Source organism: Amblyomma maculatum, chromosome 9 (genome assembly GCF_055883805.1).
Source record: "Amblyomma maculatum isolate TAMU_Amacu chromosome 9, ASM5588380v1, whole genome shotgun sequence".
NCBI lineage: Eukaryota > Metazoa > Arthropoda > Arachnida > Ixodida > Ixodidae > Amblyomma > Amblyomma maculatum.
Window position 1 is genome coordinate 96,111,432 of NC_139352.1, and position 27,965 is coordinate 96,139,396.

General features: G+C 45.2%; 1 protein-coding gene across 1 annotated transcript; it reads left to right on the plus strand.

Annotated features, from left to right (window-relative positions):
- Nucleotides 1-2,969: 2,969 nt before the first annotated feature.
- LOC146179790 (glucose dehydrogenase [FAD, quinone]-like) lies at nucleotides 2,970-26,920 on the plus strand. The gene is made up of 11 exons (XM_084579351.1): nucleotides 2,970-3,241; nucleotides 6,280-6,476; nucleotides 8,179-8,371; nucleotides 9,045-9,179; nucleotides 13,214-13,335; nucleotides 15,408-15,575; nucleotides 17,946-18,102; nucleotides 19,490-19,647; nucleotides 21,900-22,077; nucleotides 25,417-25,639; nucleotides 26,299-26,920. Exons 1-11 carry the CDS (start codon nucleotides 3,115-3,117, stop codon nucleotides 26,438-26,440), a joined length of 1,800 nt encoding a protein of 599 aa, XP_084435477.1. The 5' UTR covers nucleotides 2,970-3,114; the 3' UTR covers nucleotides 26,441-26,920.
- Nucleotides 26,921-27,965: the final 1,045 nt, after the last annotated feature.

A 27,965-nucleotide genomic window follows, 5' to 3' on the forward strand; every position in this document is an offset into this window, starting at 1 on the left:
AAGATATGTGTCAGTTCTCACCACACCTCTGGCCTCTGCACTGTGTTCGTGTTTCTGTTCCTTGACTCAGTGCAACTCTGACTCGATATTCAGCTAGCTGCAGCATGCGTGTCAGCCTGGAATACTGACCTTGTCCGATTAAACCCACATTTTGAAAATTGACTTTGGCATAGGTACTCACAGCATTTTTTCAGGCTCGAACCAACAAGTTAAACTACTACGAATAAAATTATACTGGACGAAAATATAATACAACCATATGAAATAAGCCAACGGTCACTGACACCAGGGAAAGCATAGGGTTTCTTTTTTTTTTTTTTATGCATTGATCAATGTGAAATAATAATGTGGTCATGTAGATAACTGATTACAAAGTAGAAGAAAACAAAAAACATTCCAGTATGCTTTCGTTGGTATCGATGGCCGTTGGCTTCCTTATGTGTGTCATAACAAAGCCCCTCATTTCTCCAACATTTGTTTGCTGATCAGCTTAATGAGAGCTTCGAATCTGGTAGCCGTGCTGTGTTATTACGCAGCTTCCACCCTCCCCAATAGATCATATTCCGCATGACGCTCGCTAAACACACGTGGTCTCACATTCGCCACTATGAGCGAGTGTGGGGCTGGCAGACACCCTCAAGGACAGGTTGCATGGAACACAAATAGCTGAGAAAGTCGAAGACTGAACAGCCATTCGGAGGTCGTGGGTTCGTATGCCACCAGTGGCTCATGGTTGTTTTTTCTTCTGCTTCCTAATCAATTATCTCCATGATTAGATTATTGTTTCACATTGATCAACACTGAAAAAGAACATGAATATCCCCATGATTTCCTTTGTCTCAGTAGCTGTTGGCTCCTTTTGTATGCTTAGCATAAGAACATTCAAGTGACCAGTCATCATACAGCATTCAGCAGGTCACCACTGGATGCAAGTGCAGCTCAAGTAGTGACAAAGAATTCTGCACTTCAGAAAAGCAAGGCAGTTTCATTCGTTCATGCTTTTTAGAAAATGGAAACATTAGAAGCAATTATTCCTTTGTTACGGGGAAAGGTGAACCTAATTGAGCAGTCTTTACATTAAAGCCTTCCACTTTTACTCCGTTGAGTAGCTGGGCATCGATGAATTGACAGGGAGTTGGCCCAACAACCCACCTGCGTCACTGTTAACAAAGCACCATTCATCCCCTCGCCCAAGCCCTAGCTTCGAGAATGGTGGAACACACTCCTTGCCCCATGCCATTAAAGAGGTCTACATACAGCTCCTTCTAGTGCCTGTACTCACCCTCTCTTTCATCACTTACCATCTGGGAGGCTCGCTTCTCTGGCGCAATAACATAAATGCCTTCATTACCCACTCTCACCTCTTTGCCTATTGCTATCGATCAGACACTTCCTGTCCTGGCCCTCTACCTATGCAAACCTATTCCGTTGCCTCTTCTACTGCCCGGCCCCTGAACAGTCATGTTCAGAAACTGAGTAAAAAATTAAACTTTGCAGAATCTGCATTGGAGTAATGCGAAAGCATGAATGCTGCTGTTGGTTGCTTCTGGTTGCTTCTAGTTGCTTAAGTCATTTCTTGTTTACCCTTTTTAGTCTTTCATACTTTCAAATTGCGTACCAATCCCTTCTTATGCCTTTTTTAGGCTCTACTTCCGGTTGTGTGACGTCACATCCTCTACGTCACATTAATTCACTTCTTGTTTACCCATTAGTATTTGGTACTTTCAAATTGTGCGCCAATCTTTTCCTATGCCCTTTTTTGGCCCAACTTAAGATTGCGTGACGGCGGCGCATCCTTGACGTCACTGTAACTGACTTATTTAATTGACTATTTTAGTATTCGATACAGTCAAATGTGGCGGCAAGCCATTGGCTAATATGAGACCATTTTTGGCTTTACTTTTACATTTCTTGCCTCTAATTAATTACCTAGTTAACTTATTGGCCTAGCTATTTTTCTGGACACAACATTATGTCACCCTCTATCAATTGACATCGCTCATTAACCTCTATCTCTTCAATTACTCACAATTGCTGCGGACGCGGTCTGTGGACAGAAATCTGTGAACATAGCAATGTAATGCTTTCGCATTAATAAAAGCAATTAGGATTAGACGACGAGAAAAGATGAATTTATATTTGGGAGGATTAAGGGACATTAACCTGACGACTGCTAATGGTGTGGTGGTAAATGACACAATCAAACTCCACAGACACAACAAAATCTCTTTGTAAGAAGAAGTGAATTGCATTTTAATACTCCTAGCTAGGAGTATGTTTGTCTGCACTTCAACACATGCACTTCAGTTATCCCATTCGCGTTTCTTTTGAGATTGATGATGTGTTGCTTGTTCTCCAGTGTCATGACCCTTTTATGACAGTATGTTCAGGTCATTTCACGACCAGGATCGTTTGAAGACCACTGTCATCTTCTCACGGTACAAAATGTCTGATGTGCTGATGCATCAATGTAACTGTGAATTAATAAAGCACAGCCTTTGATGCAACACAACTTCATACACTCATTTGTGTCTTAGTGAAACCACTCAATCCATGGGATTCACTTTTCTTAAGTCTGCAGCGTTCAATTATAAACCCTCCTCCACCTCCCCCCGTTTATTTAAACAGGCGCCTGCAGAAATAAGTTGCAGCATGCGTTTACACGACGCGCGAGGAGACTAGGCCGGAACAATGCTTGTACAAACTAGTTCAATGTCGTCACACTTAAGCTGACTTGGCAGTAAAAATGCTTCGCAAATTAAATCGGTTGAGAAGATGCGTTGTCCATTATGTGCCGAATTGGCCGTGCACCGTTTTGTCACCGTCGGCGTTGGGTTTGTACTTCTACCGAATTAAAAAAAAAATCAAAATTCGCGCCAAAAAAAAAACGTTTTGGATGTCATGAGCGTCATGAGTTTTGCTTGATGTCACTTGTTTGGCGCCAGGGTTGCTGAGGTGGCGCCGGTGGCGCCACGAAAGGAACTTCTGCCACTTTCCAAGACCGCCTCTGTCGCCTCTGATACTTGGAAATGTCACTTTTCCGCTGGCTGCCTGTCATGTGGGCTGGGCGGCTGGGCCTGCTGCAGCTAGAGTGGTCTGTTGTTTTAATTCGCTATGGCAAGGTGGTTTCCCAGCATTGGCACCTTGCTGCCCTTTGCGGCGCTCATGCTTTACCGACTTCAACGCGACGAGACCACGCTGCGAACTATCGATCTGCTTCAAGAGTACGATTACATCGTCGGTAAGTGGCCACAGCGAAACGCGCCCTTTTTAAAAGCGACGTTTTCGCGTGTCTGCCACTGTTGGGGGTCCGCGACCACGCCGGCCGACGGGGACGCAGAACTGTCGCATTGGGTTGGTGTCCGTTTGCGACCACTATATGATGCAACGGTGCAGGCCATCGCATGGATTGTGTGTGCGCACGATAAGAAAGGGTGATTTGTTTGTGAGGCAAGGTCAGAGCAGTTTCTATAGTTATTAATTGGTCGTATTGGAGTGGTGCAAAAGGCTGTCTGCTATGAAGTGTGCTACTTATGACCCACATGTATAGCTCATGTTTGCAGTAGAAAAATTATTTGTGGTTTAGCTCTGGTTACCCCTATTTGAATTGCGGAAGCAACGGCGGAAGCTTCTTTTGCCTGCTACATTTTTCCCTATCCTATCAGTGTAAGGTGCTACATTATTGAGGACACAATTAAGCTCATCCTTTAAAGGTATGACGCGAGAGCGTAAGCTACTAGCCCACATTTCAAGTCAAGTTTCAACCAAGCCGTATGGACATGCATGCCTGCGTGTCGTACGTAGGGGTAACGAGAATGCAAACGGTTTTGGCAGGCTGATGCTGATATCACCCTCCCATTAAAGGAGCGACCCGCGTTAGCAGCTCCTGAGTCCTGAACATAGCATAGGGGTAACGTGAATTCAAATGTCATGGCACGCTGTTTTTTTTTTTTTTTTTTTCTTATGAGGATACCGTAGCTACACGTACCTCTTCACGGCGCAGCTGCGGCCACCCGAGGTCTCGCTTTGGCTGTCGTAGTATTGCTTTCGCAATAATATGTCACGACCATTTATGCACCTATGTGCGTACGAAAATGCCAGGACATGACTGGGGCGAAGGGTGCATCGAGGCAAGCTGAACCTTTCTTTGCCTAAATGTGGTGGGCGGTGGGAGGACTTGTGACCGGCCCTGCCTGCGCTTTGCTTGTAAAGCGATGGAACGAATTAAGAGGCAGATGAGTAAAACTAGCTAGATTGCGGTCGGTCTGTTGTAACAATTGCATCATTGATTTTTTGGTATATTAAGATTTTTGTCCACAGAACGTGTCCGCAGCAGTTATCATTGAGAAGTGATAGAGGTTAATGAGTGGTGTCAGTCGATAGAGGGTGACATAATGTGTCTGAAAAAATTAGACCAAGTGAATTAGGTACTTAATTAGAAGCGAAACACGAAAAACCGTGTTCGCAGCAATTGTGAGTAATTGATAAGTGGTAGAAGATAATGAGTGGTGTCAATCGATAGGGGGTGACATAATGTGTCCGAAGAGATAATTATGCCAATAAGTTAATTAGGTAATTAATTAGGGGCAAAACACGCAAAATAGTGTCCGCAGTAGTTGTGAGTAATTGAGAAGTGGTAGAGGTTAATGAGTGGTTTCAATCGATATAGGATGACAATGTTGTATCCGAGACAATAATTAGGCCAATAAGTTAATTAAGTAATTAAATAGAGGCAAAAATTGTCTCATTAGCCAATGGCTTGGCACCACATTTGAATGTATCAAATGCTAAAATAGCTAATTCAATCAGTCAATTAAGGTGGCGTCGAGGATATGATGTCATGCAACCTGAAGTCTAGCCAAGATTGGTGTGCAATTTTAAGGTACTAAAGACTAAAGTAGTAATTAAGGCAGTCAATTAGTGTGACATCAAGGATGTGACGTCACGCAACCAGAAGTAGAGCCGAAAAAGGGCATAGTGTTTGGCGCGCAATTTGAAAGTACCAAATACTAAAGTAGGTAAACAAGAAGTGAATTAAGCAACTAGAAGCAACCAACAGCAGCATCCATGCTTTTGCATTACTCCAATGCAGTTTCTGCAGTGCTCTTTAATTTTTATTGCGAAAGCAATACTAAGGCAGCCAAAGCGAAACCTCGGGTCGCCGCAGCTACTCCGTAAAGAGGCATAGCTACAGTCTCCTCATAAATAAATCAGCCTGCCATGACATTTGAATTCACGTTACCCCTATGCCATGAGCAGGAGCTGCCAACTCGGGTCACTCCTTTCGTATGTTAGAGGGATATCCAAATCAGCCTGCCAGAACCGTTTGAATTCTAGTTACCCCTCTGACATGCAGGCATGTGCATACGGCTTGAAGCTTGACTTTATATGTGGGCTGGTAGCTTACGCTCTCGCATCATAACCTTAAAGGATGAGCTTAAGTGTCCTCAATAATGTGGCACCTTGGACATTGACATTGGATGATAGGGGAATAATGTAGCAGGCAAAAGAAGCTTCCACCGTTGCTTTCACAATTCAACTAGGGTTAAGCAGTGCTAAACCACAACTTTTTTTTCTTAAAACAGACTGGACAAGCGAGCATGCAGATAAAGTGCAAAGTTTTTTTTTTTTTTTTCCTTACAGTGGTGGTAGCTGGTGTCATCATTCTAATTTTTACAGCATGTTTTGTTCTTTGCAAAGATGCATACTTGGCCCACTAGATATGTTTGCCTATGTCTGGTAAATAAGCTATAATTGAATTTCTTCTCTTGGGCTGTTTCAGTTTTAGCAGCTGTTAATGGTTGTGACATCAAAAGTGAGTGTAGATCACATGAAAAGTAAAAAAAAAAGTTGCGTAATTGCTTCCTTACCATTCTGTGCATTTTGTATGTCAACCGTATGCTCTGTTTTCCTGCCGTTAAAATGCAACTCGGCACAGTTTGAAGAACATCGTAACCACTCTTGCTTTGACTGCCAAGAGGCAGTTGGCAGTATTTAATAAATAAAATAAAATAAATAAATAAATACATTTTTTGTCATTCCGGCTGTTGAAGCAGTCATTGCTTGAGTGTTGCAGGGAATTAAAAATACATATATAAGTAGTTCTACTGTAGCTTGTTTCATAGTGCCTTAAATTATGGTGTCCTAAGCCATCTTTCACGTCAAAGGACGTTAACCTTTATTTTTCCCATGCACCTTTGAGCAGAAATGTACATACATAGTACTTTGACTCTGGTGGAGTCCATGTTTTCTCCACCTCTGGATGGTGGTGCTTTGCAGTGGGTGCTGGGTCGGCGGGCTGTGTGCTGGCCAACCGGTTGAGTGAGAATGCGACAGTGCTGCTGCTGGAGGCTGGTGGCTGGGAAGGGCAGCTGGCCGACATCCCCCTGATAGCTGCCACGGTACAAGAGACTGCCCTCGACTGGAGCTACACCACCCGTCCACAGGAGGCTGCCTGCTTCGGACTGCACGAGGGGGTCAGTGCATTTCTTCTGCACTATGGTGAATGCTGAGCACCGCAGATGTCCGCTGTTCCCCAAATAAATCTAATTGAACTTTTTTCTTGTACACCTGCCCCTTGTGCCTATGTGTGCACCAGTTTGATGTTCGCAGTACCACTTCCGGTAGTCCTCGCTTCGCGTCTCTGCTGTAGGGGCACACTTAGAACAGCCTGTGCTACTAATTTTTCATCTAATTAACAGTTCATTAATTTGGACGATATTAACATTAGAGCATGCATACTTGTGCTGGCATCTTCCTGCTTACTCTCTGTGGGTGGATGTTTGCATTGTAAAATGAAGTGTGAGGAATCTTGCCAGAATAGACTGGCCTCGAAGGTTCCTAGCTCAATTGCAGCCTTAAGGGGGGGCTCTTGCTCAAGTTGTCATAAAGGACGTATAAGACAGAAGGGCTGTAGATTTCTTGCTAAAGAGACCCAAATGTACAGAAAACCCGCCTGAATCTTATTCAGTCAGCTTAATGTTGGCAATATCATATTGCTTGCTTGAGCGTGCTGCTAAGAGTATTTGATTAGCTAAGAGAGGTCTGTACTTGGAAAACAGAATTTGTCCAGCATATAAAATTATTGGCATGCTACAATCTTCACGGGGATGGGATTTGAATTAAGGAATGAATTTTATTTTTCGTTTACAGAGGATGGACCACAGGCGAAAAGCTACAACTATGTCGCTTGAAAGTGTCAGCTGTGACCCAATAAAAAGGCAACATAATTAATAGTGGCATACAGGACAGCTTGCAAACAGGACTAACAGTGTACATGGCAACAAATATATATATATATAGAAAGAGAGAGAGATATAAAGAACAAAATAATGGAGTATTGCAAACACAAGAGAAGAGAAAGACTGAAGGAGGGAGGTACATGGAATGTTAATTGATTTAAAAAATAAAAATATAAACAGATGTGACCATAGAGTTTAGAGGTGAGATGGATCAGAATGATATGCTAACAGTATGAAATGCCATGTCGTTGATATTTGTTGACAAAGTTTGCTGTGGGGAGACTGGAGACTTTGCATGCCAGTGCAACCGAGTGAAGCCAAGCAAGCAGTAGTGTCCGTCACAGTGAATGTCACTTAAAAAACCTCTCCCATTAGGACTTCCATGACGCCTTGTTGACATAGTGGGAGTTGCAGTTGTGAGAAGCACTGGTCTAAGGGGCATTTCCTCTGAAACAGCACCGCTGAAGTGAATTGATTTGGACACCCTCAGACCCATAAACATATGGAAAATCTCTAATGTACGAGGTTTTCTTCAGTGTCTCTGTGAGGCTTGTGCTCTCCAGCCACCACTGCATGCGTCGAGGCCATATCTTCTGGCATCACCAGTAAATTTCTTGCAGCGTTGCCCCGAAGCCAGTTTGGTGTGCACGGCAATGAGGGTTCTATGAACCCAGGTGCGATTTATCTAGGCCAGAATTGTGATCTGATGTGCACTGGGACACGCTGGTGTCTGCGCTCGTCTTCTCTACCGCTCTCCTGCGCATTTTTATTCGCACAGTTTTATGTTTCAATGTGTCTTGTCAACTAGCCCCCATTGTACACGCCAGTGCCGTTTATCTGAGATGCTGTTAAAGGAGCATGCATCTAGACAAAAACTGTGCATTCATTAGAGGGGAAGAAAAGTGCTCTCGCTTAAAAAAACAAGCTTGTGTTTCAGCGCAGCAAATGGCCCCGTGGCAAGGTGCTGGGAGGATCGAGTGTGCTCAACTACATGTTGTACGTGCGGGGCAGCCCCCGTGACTACGACCGCTGGCAGGATGAGCTAGGCTGCGACGGCTGGGGCTGGCACCAAGTGTTTCCCTACTTCCTCCGTTCGGAGCACAATCGGGACCCTGACATTGCTATCAATGGTGAGTGCTGCTCGAGCACTAATGCCGGAGCCTTGCTTCAGTCTCAGTACTGGCCAACACCCCCCTTTTGTACCCAGCTGGTCATTCCAGGCGTGTTTGTATGCATGCGGTAATTAATATAGAACTATAACCACCCGCAGTGGTTACAATAAGGCTCGACTACTGTACCCAAGGATGTGGGATTGAATTCCGGCCGCACTGGCTGCTTTTCAATGGAGCCAAAAACAAGGCATTAATGTGCTGTGCATTGTCAGTGCACGTTAAGGAACTCCAGGTGGTCGAAATTGCCCCGTAGCCCTCCACTACGGTGTCCCTCTTAGCCTGAGTAGCATGGAGATATTAAACACCATAAACCAAAACAAAACTAGCTTTTTGCTCCCAAAACATGATAGGAAAGGGGGTGCAGCTTGTAGAAATTTTTATTTAAGCTGAGCCATTGTTGTAGCTTACCATAGTGTATGTCTTCTTACAATCCTTCTTGAATGTCTTTTTTTTTTTTTTTGCCGCCCTTGAAATCTAATTGAATTTCTTCGCTAGGAATACTGCATATACTATATATGAACTTGTGCCTAGCTGTCTGCTGCACGGTCGGTGCTGTCCTCTCTCTGCCTATGCATTTCCTGCATTGTTTCTCTACTGGACTTGAAGCAGTTCCCTTGTATGTTCTCTGCAGGCTACCATGGGACCCAGGGCCCTCTTTCGGTGATGCGGGCGCCCTACCACACCCCAGTGGCGAAGGCCTTTGTAGAGGCTGGCCGCCAGATGGGGTACCCCGCAGATGTCGACGTCAATGGAGGCTCAATGTATGGTGGGTGCATTCTCACTGCTTTGTTTCACACAATATAGATCATTGCCTGCCTACTGTGCTTGCACTCTACATGGGTTTTGTAACCCTTTTGTTGCTTTTGTGTTGCGTTTGCATTGTTCGTGCTGCTGGTCCACAATTGGATGTACTTATTGACATTGTTCTGGTCCACATTGAAGTTACTTTCATTTGAAAAAGAAGGCTCTTTCACAAAATATATTTCATGCATACACTGGAGCATTGTGCACTCTACAAAATGTATGTCGATGCATTACGTGGTGTTAAATCAAGCTTATACGGTCTGCTGACATTTTCAGTGTGCACCCATCCATTGCGGGCATACTGAATATGCACCATACATGCACAATCTGCCTTGAAAGTATACAGTGTTCTGCATCTTTATCTGACCATGTTTTGAAAAATCCTTCCACTTCAGTCAAAGCCTCATTTGCGGCGAAACCGTGCAGAAAGCTTGCGTGTTGTTGGCCCTCATGTTGTGTAGTAAGTTTTGTGATGATGCTTACCTGGTTTGGCCATGCATGATGAGAAACCAGAACTGTCTGTGACGAGATTGAAGAAACAAAAGACGCCTAGGTTGAGTTTTCAGCAAAATGCAGTTGTGGCACTATTTGACGTCGCCGAAGGAAAGTGCCACGTCTTTGAAGTGCCTGTGCAAGCATGGCCTCCGCGATGGAGAGCAGCCTTATTCCGGCCATCTCATTCGCACGGAGAGAGCGTAATCGGAAAAGGCGCTCTGACTGCTCCTCTCGCCGCACCGTGGTACACGCAACCCATATATGGCTCGCTTTCTCTGATGCGGATGGGTACAGATGACGAAAGCGCAGCTATCGTTGCCTGTGTTCAACTCGCACTAGAAAGTTACCGCACAGCAGAGCGAGCAAAAGACAGAAATTAGCTTGCTGGTACAATTAGGCGATTGATTCTTAAATTCTGACGAAGACTTGCTACCGAGGTGAGGTAGGCCGTCATGAAAGTTTTCGTTTTGCAACACGGGCAGGCATGCATGGTTTCAAACACCTGAAATTACGGTTCATAAATAGAGATCAAGGAGGCCTGTGTAGAAATAGTATAAACGCAATTCGTACTCAAATGCTCATAATAAATGTTATCTCTCGCCACTTGCAGATGCCACTCAATGCACTGTCCCAATCTAAGGATGGGCAGTGTAATGCACTACAGCCTGCAATTCATAAGGTTTTCTTGGCATTGCATGTGGATGAAACTGAAGCAAATTTAAGTTATTTGCATGCACGAGAAACAAAAAGGTGGGTTTAATGCACCGAAGGCAGATAAATACATTTGAAGATGTATACTACTTTATTTTCAAAGAATCTGAGCCATAACTTTGGCATAAAGTGTTCGCATTTTCTTTATTTTAAATGCGCGGCACTTTCCTGTGCAGTGGCTTGAAGGCAAGCTTCTCGCGGTATCCTGCCCTGTCGGTTACAGTAGCGCCGACGTTAGATAAAAGTGACCTAATGAACTTGTCGAACAATACAGCTACTGCGCTTGTGGCATGGTCATCTCTTGTTGGGCAAACAAAAAGGGGACACTGCGCTACCAGAAGCAGGAACAGTTCAGCCAGCTGCTGACACACGTTGCTCTTTTCATGTGCAACAGGGTAATGTCAATAGCTTTCTTAATGGCCACGAGGACAGTAGACCTTGGAAAAGTTAGCCCACCCCTTGACTGCAAGTAATGAGAAGGCAGGAGGTGATGAACAGCTTGTGCTTTCTTCGCGACCATGTGCTGAATCTGCAGTTTCATCACGGCCGCTTGGTAATTTTGATGCCCTTTCTTGGTTTGATGCAGGATTTTGCGAGAATCGCTCTAACTTTTGTCTCCTTTTTTTAGCGGTTGCGGCTACATGTAGCTTGGATAATCGGCGAGTATGCTCGGAACAGCATCTCGTTTCAGGAGCCATACCTTTGTGGACACCAAATTATAATCAGTCTAAAAAGTGAAGGCTGCAGATGACACTGCTAGCAGACACCATTCGGTAAAAAAATCTTTTCTTGATATATCCTTTAGCCATGCTTGGCAATGCTCATCATTTGAAGGAAATTCATGGAAGCTTATTCCAAGTTTCTTTTTTCTATCGGAGCGGCAGAAAAGGACGCAACAATAATTTATATCTGAAAAATAAGAATGCGATAGGATTACTGTGTGAAGCGGATGACGGAAAACCGATGCAGCTTTCATCAAATCACAAATAATTTAATAGCAAAACCACATTAGCTATGCGAAACCACTCGCGCTTATCGGCAACACGTACAACATAACAAAAGAAAGGCCAGGAAAGTGTTCTTGCTTCAACTGTAAAAGCAGAAGGCAGAACTTCTGACTAGCATAGTGACGTATAAACAATGCACTAGCGCTTATATGTATATATTGTAATTATATGTTCCAGCTTCGCTATAAAATAGCTGCCCAGTGCATTGAACATCGCTTGAAAAGCACAACAGAGCGTACCTAAGTGTTGTCATATAACATGGCCACTTTTGTAACGCATACAAAAAAACATTCAGCACGATAGCACGCCCTCCAAACGAAATGTTGCATGGAACAGGCCTTTGTTGCCACAGTCACATTTTAAACGGCCACAAACGCTGAATTCAAAAGCAGTCCTATGTGTTTAACAATGTAGCTCAACTTTTTTCTAGCTTAAGGAAGAAGACGAAAGAAATTGACTGCATTTTTACGATTATTCTGCGTGAAAACGTGCGAACAAAGCAGGCGACGTGACAGAAAAGGCGAGCAGTGCAGGCCACACGAGTGCCGCTCGAACCATTAGTCACTGGAACCATAAGCTAAGAGCGCCACCTCGTGGCGTGCTACAGAGTTAGCAAAATTACACTTCTCCGCTGTGTCGCAGCTTGAATGGGACAGCCGGAGCAATGGCGCGTCGACAGAGCTTATCGCGGTGGCTACGGTGCAAGAGTGGCATGCTTTTGTATTGATGCTATATAGCACCACCACTGCTCTTCGCTGGGCGATGGGGGTTGGCAGCTTTTTCTACGTCATTCTCGTCACAGACAGTTCTGACTTTACATCATGCACAACCAAGCGAAGAAAGCACTGTTGTCAAACTTGCTTCGCAACAAAGGCATCAAGGGGCAAGCTTTGTGCGCTGTTTCACCGCAAACAAGCCTCCAGCCGAGGCAGGAGAATTTTTCAGGGCTCTTTCGGTTTAGTTGCAGAGCACTGTAGTTAATTGCAAAGTTCTGTTAGTATTTTTGTAAATGGCTGAAATTAAAAATTAAGCAACAGCTCATTATTGAATTCAGTTAATGCACAGTGCACAATTGGTCCCCATGATGCATCAGCTTCTATGCAGACCAAGCATGAGGACTGCTTCACCGATAACACTGCCTACATATACTTTATGATGCACAGCACTGGAGTGACCAGTGGAGCCTGGAAATGAAAATGCTGGCAGTAGTGTTCATTATGTTTGCACAGGTATTGGACCCCTGGGCCATAGTTCTACCTGGCTTGTCCTCTCCTGAACTTTTATTGTTCAATCCTTACACTGTGTTTTTTGAAACATAGTGAAACAGTGCACGGGTACCTAAAATAGTGCCAAGGATGGGACACAAACACAAAGTAGAACCACAAGCACTCAACGTGTCTGCTTCTTTGTGCCCCCTTCTTTGCGCTCTTTAAGTGGGAATGCTTACCATTCAGTCATGTTTTGGTGTGGGTAATATGCAAGGCACCCATGTACTACACAATTATTGAGCGTCCTTCAATAATTGCCGTAACCCTCGTAGCCAATGCCGCTTTAAGGCATTAAGCTCCCTAAACAAACTGAATGCTCACCAGCAAGCCTGGTTTAATGCAGTGTGTGCAAGCAGAAGCCTACATGTTGGCTGTGCCACCTTACATAGGAAGCTTTTTAGGTATAGTTGTGGCACATATGGCAATCGCGACATGGGTCTCATCAATCCAATGACCTCAGCAGAGTTGGTTCTTTCATTTAATGACTCCTGGTGATCTTTCTCCCGGCTGTGTAGGCTTCACCATCCCTCAGGGCACCATCTTCCAGGGTCGACGCCACAGCACACGCCGTGCTTTCCTGGACCACCTCAAGGACCGTACAAACCTGCACATTGGGGTCTACTGCCACGTCACCAAGGTATCATCGCCACTCTACCCGTACGTAGCCTCCTGGACCCTGTGTGGGTGAGCGCACGGAAACAAGCAATGAGGCATGATGTCCAAACGTAGTGATGTCTGAACAAATGTTGTGACTTGCACTGGAGTGAACTCAAATTGTGTTTGTTGGACAGCATTGTGAGGCAGTGCACAAGACACATGCGCAGGCTTAAAGGCTGCCTGAAATGGGGCAGAAAAAGTGCCTATAAAATGCTTGCACCATGTTCAGCCAATGCCACTGAAAGTGCACGCCACACTCAAGCCCTCAAAAATGAGCTGATAATTTGGAAATGATTTGAGTGCAAACTCCACCTCTGCGAATCATAAGATTTGTCTGACATCCTCAAGAGGCCGTCATTGGCTCCCCAAAGAACCTGGTGAAGAAGGCGGGATGTATGCCAAGCAAGGAACTTTTGTGCATCTAGCTCCTTTTTGTCTTACTCTTCTGCTGTCTAGCTGCACAGAGTGAAGAGACGACAAAAGAAAAGCACACATCCAAGCCGGACTGGCTTGGTGAATCATTTGTGGGTGGAGTGTAGTACCGGTCTGTTCTTGTACTTTTGTCACTGGGGCCAGTGTATGAGTTGAGCGAGAAGATGTGTAGGCTGTTTTTCATCCCCGGTATCTGTGGTGCTGCATATGCCAAAATTAAAATTTTTATGGCAGCATTATCAGGTTTCCTTCACCTCAGTCAGCACCTTTGCAGTACCCATACAAGATAAAATCTGCTGTCCTATCACAGTTGTCCTTGGCCAACCTGACGCACGAGATTCAGCTCTACCACCTGCAGCCCACCATGTTCAGCTGGAGTACAGAAGTCTTGGATGCCTGGTGAATGGCAGGATTGGGATCCTGAGGGACCCATTCATGCTGTTGTGTTCTACACATAAGGGCAAAGCTTGCTTATACTTGGGATAGAGTGCCCTTGGTGGCTGCCCTATTTCAAGCGACAAACGCAAACGCTGGGCACAAAATTCTACTCTGCTTCCATGGTCGCCCAAAACTGTTGTCTCATCCAGTCTGGTGAACGGTGGCACAGGGATTCGAGGGGCTCCTTAACGTTGTCAGGTTAAGAGGCCCCTCTGAATCGTAGACTACCAGTACTTCTGGGATGTTGACAGAGACTACAGAAGAGTAGTGGGAGTATCCATCTACCATGTCTGCAGTACCCATTGAACAGTTAGCAGTGCCAATGAGGTTGCTGCACTGTTTTGAACAGATGTTGAAGACTGGCTTGCTAATAGTGACCGCTTACTTCTCGCCTGCCACATATGTCAGACATCCCACGTATTAAGGCGAGACATAGGGCTTTGGACCAGAAAACGACCTAAATATTCAGCTTATCAAAGTTTCTTGGGGCAAATATAGACATTCATTGCAACCTGTGTATGAAATATTGCAAGTGTCTATGCAGCATTTATTGGCGTATTAAATAGTGCTTCAAAATTACCTATGCGACAGACTTCCTCGCAAAAAGCTAGCAGAGAAATGCTAAATTCAAAAGCATTTTGAGGGTGAAACACGCCGTGAAACTCGGCCATTTTGATTTGGTTCAAATTGCTGAACTCTCAAGTATCCTTTTTGATAGGGAACTGCGGCACACCTTGCAATGGCAGTGCTATGTGCCACATATGCTTGTCAGGCAAGTGTATGCCTTTTGCCATGTCACCATTTGCAACCTTTTTTTAACCTTGTCTGAAATAAATTTGGAATGAGTGAATGAAAAAAATCTGCCAATAAAATGTCCCAGCAAAACCAATATTTTGCAACTTAATTTTCAAGTGGAGGTCCTTCCCGTGACCACTGCATGAAACTGCAAATGCACTTTCTTCGTCGCATAAGGACTGACTTTTTACTGGCCAGCGCTTCTTGATGGAACAGCCATGAAGGAAGAAGACATCCTCTTCAGCTTGGGAAATGTGTTGTCAAGCTTTCTGTTTCTGTGCTGAGATGCATTTGGTTGCCGTGCCAGTTTGTCTACCGTGCGCGGTCACCCATGCCAGCTTTGAAACACAATTAGCCCATGCATGCCTCCCTGTGCTGGCTCTGCAGGTGTTGTTTCAAGGTCGTGTGGCCTTTGGCGTAGCCTTTGACCGCTTCAAGGTTCCCCACCGGGCTCTGGCCAGGCGAGAGGTCATCCTCTCTGCCGGGGCCATTGGCACCCCACAGCTGCTGATGTTGTCCGGCATTGGGCCGGCCAGCCACCTCCGTGACCTCGGGGTGAGTCAGAGGGGTTTCTGTCCCCATTTTTTGAGAGCATACCAACCCATCTGCATTAACAGGGCTCGTGCAGCTTTTGCAGACTACTGTCTCGGATAGGCACGAACTATCTTATTTGCACTACGACATGGTGTAAACACGAAGGCACACAAAACAAATATGCTTTTGAAAGGAGCAACGCAGCGAGAGTCTAACAGGGGGTGCAGTCTCCACTTAGATGACAACAGGTGCCTTGCACTGCGCTAGGAGGTGCTGGTTCACTAACTAAGGGAAGCAAGTGCTTGTCTGATAGCTAGTGCAGCTGTGCTCAGGTCCACAACGCCGGACCCGCTAGGCTACCCGAACTCTGCCGTGATCCACCGGAGCAGTGAGGGCTCTCTGGTAGCAACCAGTGCCACGGCGCTCAATCCGACAGACCGCTCTTTGGCCCGAGACGCCCTTGCGCCATTAAAATCCATCATTATTATCATCCTCAGACCGCGGCAAGATAGAAGGGGAGGGTAGCAGAAGGGGTAGCTCTGGGCCTCAACGACTCCTCTCGCTCCCTGCTATTCTTTATCAAACCTGCTTTAGTTAGTGCACAGGTTTATGCCTCTTTATTCTTATCCTCTTTTCGAAGCCTCATGCAAGTTAACTCCGCCGCTTTTCTTAGTGATGCAGGCTGTGACCTCTTTATCCTCCGAAGCTTTACCAGCGTCATTATAACTCTATACCCTCTCATCCCCTACTAATGCATAATCGTTACGTCCAGGAAACTAAGGGATAATATAAGCATAGAAATTTTATAAATATATTTAACAGTGAGGCTCCATCTGTCGGACGTCAGCGCAGGCTTTTCCTGTGTTTTTATTTTGCGTCAAACCACATAGATGCCACTGCGCTACTCTACCATATTGCAGGATCTCAGCGATATGACAGGGAAAAATATTTGTATCATTCAGAATGTCCAGCATCACAAGAAATTCATTTGTGTAGATCTGTTTGTGGCTGACAAATATAGAGCCGTTCACCAACTTGCCGAGTCCTTGTGTGTACTTATTGCAACTTTGACATTTCCAGTGTGCTAGCAGTGCTCAGTGTTGAAGGGTGTGGTTGTGGCTTGCACATTCGTGTTCTGCCTATCATCCACAGTGGCACTGGGATGTGTTCAGAATTCTACACATTATGCACTGCAGCTCGAGAATTTTATGAATTCATATCAGCTGTGGTTGTATCATCGAGATATAATTGTACTGTATTTGTTCCGACTTAATGCTGCCGAACTCCTGTATAGTAAAGTCGCTCGTACCACCAATTGTTGATTATGGATGGCATGGCACTGAGGATGACAATTGGCTACCTGCTAAACATGTAGTATATAATCTATGCAGGAAGTGCTCATAAATCTCACATCCACCTCTTATTTCTTTAAATAATAATTGATTAATTATTTATTTCAAGTTATCAAATTTTGTCATTGCATTTTTAATGCTAGATAACGCAAGTTTGATGTCATGTAAAAGCAGGATCTTTGTGTGGACAAGGTATCATCTTCCGGGGCCTTAACGTCTTTTAGAAGGCAGTAGTTCAGAAAATTGCGATAAAATTGAGAACTGCCCCTCAGTGTGGCCACTCCTCTGCTTCATGCCAAGAATTATATTGTTATGGACAAGAGAAATGAAAGGGCAATGACATGGGCAGGAGAGCTCACACTAGGCCCTCCGGCATTCAATAAAATTGTCTCGTCATCATTGGTCATTTTCTGTCTGTTCTCTGGCTTGCTGCCCCGTAACAATATTACAAGAAAATGCTTTCTCACAATTCCAAATTCTTAAGATTAAATATGCTGGCTGTAAATTACAATAAATTAGCAGAAAAGCATGTGAGGTATCACTGAGACTAGCCTACAGCCAATATTCCTGCTTTGAACAGGCACACTTTTCAGCGCAGATATGTTTTCAGAAAAAAAAATTGTCGTTTAATAAGACAGTTTACTAAGCTTTGTTGGGATTTTGAAAAATATGTTTCGTTGATGTCGTCTGCTATTGTGGGTCTAAGTGCACAATATTAGTGTATGTCTTAGTGCATGCACAGAAAAGATAGTGTTTTTGGAATGAAGCTGTTCCATCTGCCTATTGTTCACGACAACAGCAATTTTGGTCACAGTCAGTCTCACAAAAGGGGCTCATCTTCCTGGCAAGCTGAGTTCCCATGCTGGATCAACTGCAGCGCTGTTAGCTTTTCCTCTAGGTAATATATTAGGGAACTCTCTGCTCCTGCCCACCCCACTCTCCCTGCTCCTCTCGTAGCCGGCTGTATGCTCGGTGGTGAATGTGGTTGCTCAGGACGCCGATAATGTTTCACCGCATTTGTGTCACCCTCCTCTTGCAGCTGCCGTTGGTGCTGAATTCACCTGCGGTGGGAGCCAACCTGCAAGACCACATCTTTCCCGGGGGCCTCAACTTCCTGCTGAGCAAGCCCGTGTCAGTGCTGCAGTCTCGGACGTTCACTGTGCGTGAGGTGGTCAACTACCTGACCACTCGGTCCGGTCAGTGCCCCGTTTTAATAAGAATTGGGGGAAGACGGCTGGAGGACAGTGCCCAAGGGAAGGAAAACGATAAAGCTGTACACTTGGGCAGCCAAACAGTGTCAGTAAGAAGTGAAATTGTGGGCCACTTTTGGCGGGAGAAGTTGCAGGTGGGGAATTGCAGTACCAGAAGTTGTACCAATCTGGGATTTCAAGTTGTTGAGATATCTCTGATACATGCATTCAGCCTCTATGCTGTATATAACAAATTGTTGTGGTACAATCTGCGAGACTATGCAGATATTGTTCTAGCATGGTGTTGTCAATGACAACAATGTTGAAGATAGGTCTGGTGTGACCTTTTTTTTTTACCGCAGCAGCAATAAGGGCACCACGCCGAAGAAAATCTGGCATAGGCAACTGTGGCTTTAGACATCAGCAAAATATCCTGATTGTTCAACAGGTCCATGGCCTCACACATGAACACCCACAGTGCTCACGTTGAACGTGGCATCGCACGGGGGTTAAAAGTGATTAAATGATGGCATTCAATTGAGATATATGCTGCCGCATGTCTCGTGTGGTTTACCTTTACAAAGAAATCAATTTTGCTTAAAGAACAATTTCAAGAATTTTAGGTCTTAACAGAATTCGAATTCTCGACTTTTGGGCTGTGAACTAGGCTGCTTGTATGACTTGTACAGTCGACGTCACCCTTGTGTAGAGCGCTCGGGCAGTGCTCAACCCGCAATAGAAACTGAAATTCAAAAATAGGCCCACGATTTGCGGACAAAGTGCTCCAGCTCATCTTGTTCACAGGTCTGTGTGGATCTACTTCCGTACAAGCACTGCTTGTAAAAAGTAGAAACTGCGACGAGGTATCGATTTTTATGGAGGGAAGTGCGCCGATCGAGCGCTCTACACAAGGGTGACGTAGACTGTACAGTACCACATAAATTGGTATCTTATGACTGTATGCTAATGAGTGTGTGTAATTAGAGGGTACTGCAAGCAGCTATCGTGTCATAACCATAAGGTATAGCTTAAGCATTCCCCTGAAGTTTTGATCAGACCCAACTGTGGACTGTCATGCATCCTGCTCAGTAACTGTAATGGTATATTTTTGAATTGGCACTTATTCATAAAAAGGGAATTTTTTTGCATTAGAGACACAGCTAACTTTGTGTTTTGAAACTTGCATTAAGAAATACAAAACCAAGCTTTGTTGGCATGAAGAGGACCTTCTAGGTTGTCGAAATAAACCGACAGCTGTCCTCAAGGTCACAGCGCATATGGCTGCTTGGCAAGTTCTGGCACGTGAAAAGCAGCCAAATTGTGTTGTGGCATTTCTCTCCAGCTCCCAACACCATGTGTCATGTCTTATCTGTCCCGTTTGTGTGTGTTGCAGGCCCCCTGACGCTGCTGGGTGGTGTGGAGGGTCTGGGCTTTGTGCACACGCGCTACGCCAACGCACAGTGGCCAGACATTGAGATCCACATGGCCTCTGGCTCTCCCGTGTCAGACGGGGGCGACACATTCCGCTCGGCTCACGGGCTCAGCAATGAGGTGGGCATCCGTGGCTCTGCCATTTTTGCGGAAACTAGGTGAAGTTCATAGTGGCCGGGATAGCGCTGCAATCGAGATGCTACTGCCGAGCAGATTCACACACATGCGCACTATTCCCGAATTGCTTTTTTTTTTTACCTGGGAATGGCTTTTAAAGAGCATGCATTGCAGGTGCAGGCAATTTCTGGTGGTAACAATTCAAGGCCCTAACCAGTAAGGTTTTACTGCCCGCTGTATTTTTTTTTTGTTGTTATTGTTGCTAGTTGTGCTTTTCATAGACTTCATTTTGGTACTTATTTTGAATGACCATGGGACTTAAATGCTGTTATACTATCTAATTGAACAGTGTACATTTCTGTGCATTTTTTTTTTGTCCCGAGTCATGTTTGCATTGGAGGCAATGAGAGAGCAGACGTTTGCGCTGCTCAAGCCCATGACAAACAGATCAAGAACATAAATATTCCATACAGAGGATGCATGGCGCTAGTGCGCTGTAAACTAAAGGAGAAATGGCAGTCGTCATGGTGTAGCAAGATAAATAACAAACTGCAGTTGGTGAAGCTGATTTTGGGGGAATGGAAATCATGTCATCATCAAGAACATTTCATAGAAGTGATTTTATGCCCACTAAGCATTGACCATACACACTTGACGCATAATTTTTTGTTGAGAAAAGAAAACGAACCATTGTGTCAAGAATGTGGAGAGGAACTCATCATAAACAGTGTTTTATTTTCGTGCACAGGACTTGAAACACAAAGGAAAAAGTATTTTATTAGATTTTACGATGAGCACATTCCGTTTCATCCAGCATTGATTTTAGGTGAAAATGGTCATGTTGATCTGTCATGCGTCTTTAGCGTTCTAAAGGAAGAAATGTTTTAAAGAAACTGTAGAATGAGTACATATACTCCACTAAACTCAAGATACAACCTTGTGCCTGACGCATGATAGCCTGAGCTGCTTATGCACCACTAAACCCAATACAATACGATACAATACAATACAATACAATACAGTTTTTTTTCTTTTTAGTTTAGGTTCAGCCTGCAAAGACCATACACTGCCATACATACTCGTGCAAGCACTACACCTCCAACATGGCAGCTGGTAATTAGGAACCTGTAAAACTAACCTGTAGAAACTGTATCAAGTGCACACTGTTTTGGTGACCACATGGTTCATTCCACTGAGAGCCAACAGCCAATCACTGCCTGCAAGACTTGGTGTCGTCATGGATACACCATCCTGCATACCGCACTGTGCCTGGAACTGCGAACATGTGGCGCCTTTTTGCTGCTAATGGTGTTCGTACAGAACACAACACTATGCTGTGTAAAAGCTGAATGGGGTGCTCCTGCACGGGAGGCATGTTTTCTTGGGTGCCAGCGGATACATCGTAGTAGCACGCCATTTGCCCGATGTCACTAGGCTCCATGTGCTTAGCAGCAAAGGTGCTGTGAATGTAGTTGTGGTTAATAATGAAATTCTTAACTTTGTTGCCAGCTTACTGCCAAAAGAAGCAGCCTAGGCAGAGGCCATCCAACGCTAATGGCCAATGAATCATGGCAATCGGTGTTAGATAGAGCAACAAGCCACCACAAGCGCCAAATCTTAGAAAGATCTTAATAACTAGGGATCACATGATGTTTGCCATTAAAGTGATATAGTAAATGAGCTAACGCCAGCAACCTAGCTGTTTTAGTGTGGGCAGTTATCTTGACACTGATTGTTGGGTGCGCCCTGCTGGGGTGGCACAGTGGTTAAGGCGCTCGAACGCCCCACCAGGATGGCTCAGTGGTTAGGGTGCTTGACTACTGCACCTAAAGACGCGGGATCAAATCCCGGTCTTGGCGTCCACTTTTCAGTGGAGGCGAAAAGCAAGGTGCCTATGTGCTGTGTGATGTCAGTGCACATTAAGGAACCCCTGGTGGTCGAAATTTCCAGAGCCCTCCACTATAGCATCTCTCATAGCCTGAGTCGCTTTGGGGCGTTAAACACCATAACCAAACCAAACCAAACCTGATCGTTGGGTGCACTTCATATCATCTCTACTTTCAGTGCTTTATGTATGGGAAGGATTCGTACAGGCTGGACTGATTAGTCATAGAAATGCATGTCACCACATTAAAATTGGTTAGGGCTGCACCTAACAGAACCAAAAATAGTGTCACCACACAACATTTGCCTGCTTAACTTATTCTGGATGTTAGCTCTGAGTGCTGGTGCATATTTGTGTTTGAATGGTGCAGACATGGGAGTCGACATTTGCCCCCTACCTTGAGCAGGAGTCCATGTCACTGTACCCTGTGCTCCTGCGGCCCCGCTCACGTGGCCAATTGAGTCTGCGGTCACGTGACCCTTATGAGGCACCCGACATTGATCCCCGGTACCTTACACACCCGCAGGACATCCGCACCCTGGTTGACGGTACGTGGCTCCATTTCAGGCTACGCAGGTTGTTGAGGCATGCAGTACGACAACGCATGAATTACATAGCATTTCCAGAAATAAACCGTTTTCTTTCTTTTTTAAAGTTTTCCTTTGAAACAACCTAAATGTTTCTCCAATTCTGTTGCATATTTGTTTTTGTTTGTTTTTTTCACCTCTTTGCAAACAACTGCAGTAAGCTCAACCATCCGGCTCATTGTGGGCTGTGGGGTGAAGCCATGTGAGGTGAAGCCAATATTTTGAAGGTACTAGACAGCAAGAGACAGATTGGCCGCGAGCGTGAAAACATGACTGAATTAATGCCCCGCCCCCGCCCTCCCCCCTCCTTTTATATAGCCTGCAGCTGAGAGTGCTGGTGGCTGGCTTGAATTTGGCAGAGTTCTTTCTCGCTTCTATAGCTTTTTCTTTTACTGCCTCATGTCTAGAACAATATCGCTTGCAATCAACACTAGCACTTGACTCTCCTAACCCCTCTCTAAACAAATGGAGCATGTAGCAGAGCGACCAGCACTGCACAAGCTTTTTTTCTTTCTTTTTCTATACATTCCCCGCGACTGTGGCCCGCATTACACATGCAGCACCTGGCTTGGTTCACAAGCATTTGCACTCAGCCTTCAACAGTTGCGACAATGATGCGACCGCAAAACAAGCTGTGCCCTAAAAATTTAAGGGAACTCCTTCAGTTCTGATGGATTTTTGGCACCAGCAAAAATTGCCATGACCATCTTGGTCAGTGCCTTAATGCTGTCAACCACCCAAATGCAACAATATGTAGTGATCACCCCAGCTGGCGAAAATGTCTGCAGTCAACACTCCGAACTATTCTTTTTGAGTGCACTAAAATTGGCACTAATGAGGGCACTTGCCAGATGGCTTTCGAAAGTTGTGCACCTCATCGGATCCATTGGGAAGGGTCAGCCCTGCCTTGGTGGTGCAGTGGTTAGGGCATTAGGGCACTGGATTACTCTGCCCAAGGATGCGGGATCGAATCCCGCACACGGCGGCCACATTTCGATGGAGGCGAGAAGCATGGTGCCCATGTGCTGTGCGATGTCAGCGCATGTTAAAGAACCCGAGGTGGTTGAAATTTCCGGAGCCTTCCTCTGTGGAGTCTCTCATAGCCTTAGTTGCTGTGGGAACTTACACCCCACAAACCAAATCAAACCACTGGAAAGGCCCACTCCGTCCAACGGCCTGCACATGACCCCTCCCCAGCTGAGCGGTCTGAAATATTAAATCTTCATGAAGCTGAAAGTTAGACTGCAGCACAGCTTATGCAGCATCTGGACTACTGAGTCTAATGACGCCCCCGCTTGTAGGGACGATGGCAACTGAAAGGCTGCCGATGCCCTCACAAGGCAGCATTCAGAGGGAGTTGATCTGGATCGAGGGTGGCTAATCTTGGCCATGTGATGATGTCAACACCATTTCCAATGATAACCAACAAACACTGCAAAAAAGGAATTGGTGACGGAAACAGAGCATTCGAAAACAGTCACCAATGGTCGGGCACTGAGAATATCCTGCTCAAACATGCACTTCTTCCATCATTGCTTCTGTTTTAGAGCATTAACTCTACTGCATTTATTTTATATTTCACATTATTTTATTGTTCCTACACTTGGTACTTTATGCTTTCCACAGATGACGTCACATACTCATGCGCTGCATGCTGTTTTATCTCTTACTGTGCAGCAAATATCGTCATCTTCATCGCTGTGCCCAGCCACGATAGCACTATGCTATCGCCACAGCCGATTACGCCTCGTATGAAATTGCAACACACTCTCGCGTTGTGCAGGAAACATCGTCGTCTTTCTAAAGGTCCAACTGCAAAATACTCTCGCGCTGTGCATTGCACATTGTCATCTGAATGAAGTTCCATCTACACCACTCCTTCGTTTAACCTGGGTAAATAAGCCATACACATGCGCCATCTCGCTAAATAGAGACCGCAGTCGTGCCAAACTGGCTGTCGAGACCATTGAACGAGATGCCTTACTAAATCGTTGCCAAGAAGCTTAGCAAGTGTGGAAGCCAAGATAGAACCGGCAGCAGTGACTGCGGCTGTGGCCAATGGCTTACGCTCGTGAAACTTTATTCAAAGATAGTTGAACCTCTACAATTTTTTATACCTTTGCTTCATTCCCCTCTTTTCTGCTGTGTTTTTGGCTTTGTTGTCTTCTTTTGTATCGCTTCATAAAACATCACTTGTCTTTTCTTGCTTCTTCTATTTCTCATCTATTTGATGCTCCCTCCCTCTCTTCTGAGCTTCTATTTCGGCCCCTTTCCTTTGGATCATGACATATCGGCTGGGCTTCGCACAAAGGTGGCTCTTCTGGCTTTCCTTGACCATGTATTTGCTGCCCCCTGCTGTGGCCTCAGTGTAAGCATCCTGTTCTTTTTTTTTTCTCTAATGAGTTGGGCAGCGGCAGAACTTTGCTCTGCTGATGTAATAACATGCCCAGTGAGACTCTCATGCTCTTTTTTCTTGGCTTGGCTAGCACGGTAAGTTGGTGGCGCAACCCAAGTACGCCAAGTGCATGGGTGACATCTAGGTGCAGGAACTTGTGCAGTTCGTGGATTTGGCACTTAATTTACTTTTTTATCTAGATGAGACACAGAAAGCAAAGCGCAAAAAAATGACAAAGGACGAGGTGAGGTGGTTTGCTTTTTGTGTTACTATGAACCAACATGCCCAAACATTTTCCCTTCTTGATGAGACTTTTCCTTGCTGTGCAGTTTTTAAGGCGAAAGCTTTTCTTGGCTCATGGCTGCGAAAATGTTCACATGAACTGACACTAAAGAAATAAAAAACTTTCTCCAGTGGTGATGAAACCACTATCCCTTCAGTCCCCAGTCAAGTGTGCTAGTCACTGAACCATTGCAGGCTCGTGAGAAACTGATCGTAATTCTTCTTATCTAGTGTGAGGATGATAGTATAGAGATGACAATGACAATGCAGTCAGTAACAATGATAACGACGATAGTAAGATGGTAAAACACTGCAGTTAGTGATAATGACGATAGTAGTGTGATGACAATAATGGTGCATTTAGTTTATAGTAATGATAGCAGCAGTAGTGATGACTACAATTATAGTAGGGATGACACTGATGATGCAGTTGGTGAAAACAGCCCTGTAAAGTGGCGTCCTGTAATTTTTACTGTTACCCTTTCGCCCTGTGAAACCACTTCCTTATATGTATTTATTTCATGTATTTTATGTATTTGTACTCTATAAATGAAGACTTGATCGGGCAAAAGTGCGTGTGTCTTCTCACACTCTCCATGGGATGAATGATGGCTTCCACACAGCCATGAAGCTGTGCCTGCGACTGGTAGGGATGCCGGCCCTGCGTCAGCTCGGGATACGCGTCTGGGAGCGTCCCTTGCCTGGCTGTGAGCTCTACCCGTTCCTGGGGGATGAGTACCTGGCATGTGCAGCCCGCTCCTACACCAGCACTCTGTACCATCCGGCCGGCACCTGCCGCATGGGGCGGGCCAACGACTCGCGGGCTGTCCTCGACCCACAGCTCAGGTGAAGGACTGTCACAATGGAGCTGGCTGCACGTTTCCTGGGCCTTCCTAGACGTGTTTACAAGTTTTGTCCACAGTAGGCACTGAGAGAAATAACGAGACTGTAGCGCAAAGCAGACAGGACACACGAGAAGAACGAACAACACGAGCGCGTGTCCTGTCTGCTTTGCGCTACAGTCTCGCTATATTCACGCACCAACAAGCCCAAAAAGCCACCCTTTTGAGAGAAATAAGTTGTGGACAACTAAACGTTCCAATATGTGAACAAACGCCTGTTGTTTTTGTGCTGCCATATTGGTAGATGGGGCATCCTTTGTCCTTCACAAATGCTTTTATTGCAAAACAAAACTGTGTGAAATGTGTGAACATTTACCATCATAAGCACATTGAGGTGTCTGTGATGTGCTTGCCATTAAAATGTTTCTACTGACATTTTTTTTTTATTGCAGGTTTCACTTGATAGAGGTTTGCTTTGAAATTTTGGGTTATATGTATTCTGCATTTTGCTGGCATATGTTGGCTGTAGATTTTCTGCTATTAATACGCACAAGGCAGAGCTAGAAATTTTGTGTCCTTTTTTTGAGGCCTTTGCAGTGCCATATGTTTACGTTTAAATCATGTGCTGCTCGTGATCTGTTTGTTGTTGACTGCTGTGTGCAGGGTGAAAGGAGTCAAGCACCTGCGTGTGGTGGATGCTTCCATCATGCCTATCCTTGTGTCTGGCAACACCAACGCACCCGTCATCATGATCGCAGAGAAGGCCTCCGACATGATCCAGCAGGATTGGCGAGGCACAGCCTGAATAGACTCACTGCATGAGGCAGCGCTGGATCTCTTCCCACATCGTGCTGGAGCATTGCTTCGCAACTGAGGCCTGCTTTCCCATGTTACAGAACAGTGAGAAGAGGATGTCATCTTCAGTCTTGCACCCGCGTCCAGAGCGCCAATGAGCGCAGCCACTCATCTAGTCAGTTTCTTCATCAGTGCTTGTGTTTCCAACACAGGGCTTTGAATGTCTGTATCCACACTGTGCACCTAAATAGTGTTTCATAATGAAAGTTCATCATGGGCTGGGAGATCCAGTTACATTTGCGGAGCCACAGAACGAAGGCATGCTTCAGTGTTTGCAGTGTTGAAGCGCGGTGGAGAGTTGAGCAGCATTTCCAAACAGAACAGTGCACAGACAAAGGACAAAGACAAGACAAATGTGCTGTCCTGTCTGCCACCTTTAGAAATTTTTACCATTGACAGCTGTTTTTACGCATTGACTGGACAAGTGAAATGATGCATATGTTCTTACTTTTGGCACAGACCGGCATGCATGTATGAGTGTCAGGAAGATGCAGAGCCATTCTTGTCATGTACAAAGGGCATTCATCTTGCCTCATCATCGTGAGGTGGACTTCTACGGCTCACAGATCATCACTCTTTAATTAATAGCCCAAGTTGAGGCATTGTTTGACTGTGACCTAAAAGGGCTGTTGTGCTGCTGCTTGCCTTACAACTTCTAGTCACAGGTCTGTTACAGATCTGCTTTGGGTGTTTTTCTTGGGTCAACTTCAGCATGAGTGTTACACATATTGAACTGTTTCAGGTGTGGGCCGTTCCTCTGCTCAACTGAGTGTTTGTGTGAGATGTTCGTGCAATGCCATGCACTTATTTGCAGGTGTGCCCAGATGGTGGCCTCAAGCCTGTGCATTCGGCACTATTGGGTGCGTTAAATTGGAATGTTCTTGTGCGGAACGAGCTATGGCCTTCGATGCAATGGAGGGCAACCGGTGGTTTTCAAAGGCATATCAGTTACTCGGATGTATTCTGCAGAGTCCAGTTTACACCCATATTGCAACTTAAGTGATGATGCACGTGTAGCATGCCTCATGCTGTGTTTCATTAGGCAAAACTGCTAAAGCATGTGTGCTTTTAAGCGTCAGTCATTAGCCAACCATTGATTTTATGAATTTCTGCAGGCAATAGTTGTTCTAGGCCCAGCAAAAAGGATTGACGCTGTGCCCAACTAGTCACATCATTGCATTTGTGGAACTGACCGCACAAATAAACTATGCAATTGCTTTTGCTTGCGGATCTTGTAATTTTTTCCCCACACTTTGCATTTATTACTTCACTGCGGTGCATTTCTTTCAAGGTTCCACTACAATAGACATTCTTCTAGTGGTGCATATATTGAAGCAAAGTTATAGAATTGGGGTCCCATACTCGAAATGGAGTTCCTGGAAATTACAAACCACGCATGTACACTGAACTTTTGCTTCATGTCGTTTGATGTGCTGCACAGCATCTTGAGAGCCACAGTCTGCTTTGGGGACCTT

Excerpts from the sequence above, each read along its gene's own strand:
- LOC146179790 (XM_084579351.1), top strand. The coding sequence starts at position 3,115 with ATGGCAAGGTGGTTTCCCAGCATTGGCACCTTGCTGCCCTTTGCGGCG. Across the intron at positions 6,477-8,178 it reads GCTTCGGACTGCACGAGGGG|CGCAGCAAATGGCCCCGTGG; the intron begins GTCAGTGCATTT and ends CTTGTGTTTCAG. Across the intron at positions 9,180-13,213 it reads CAATGGAGGCTCAATGTATG|GCTTCACCATCCCTCAGGGC; the intron begins GTGGGTGCATTC and ends CCGGCTGTGTAG.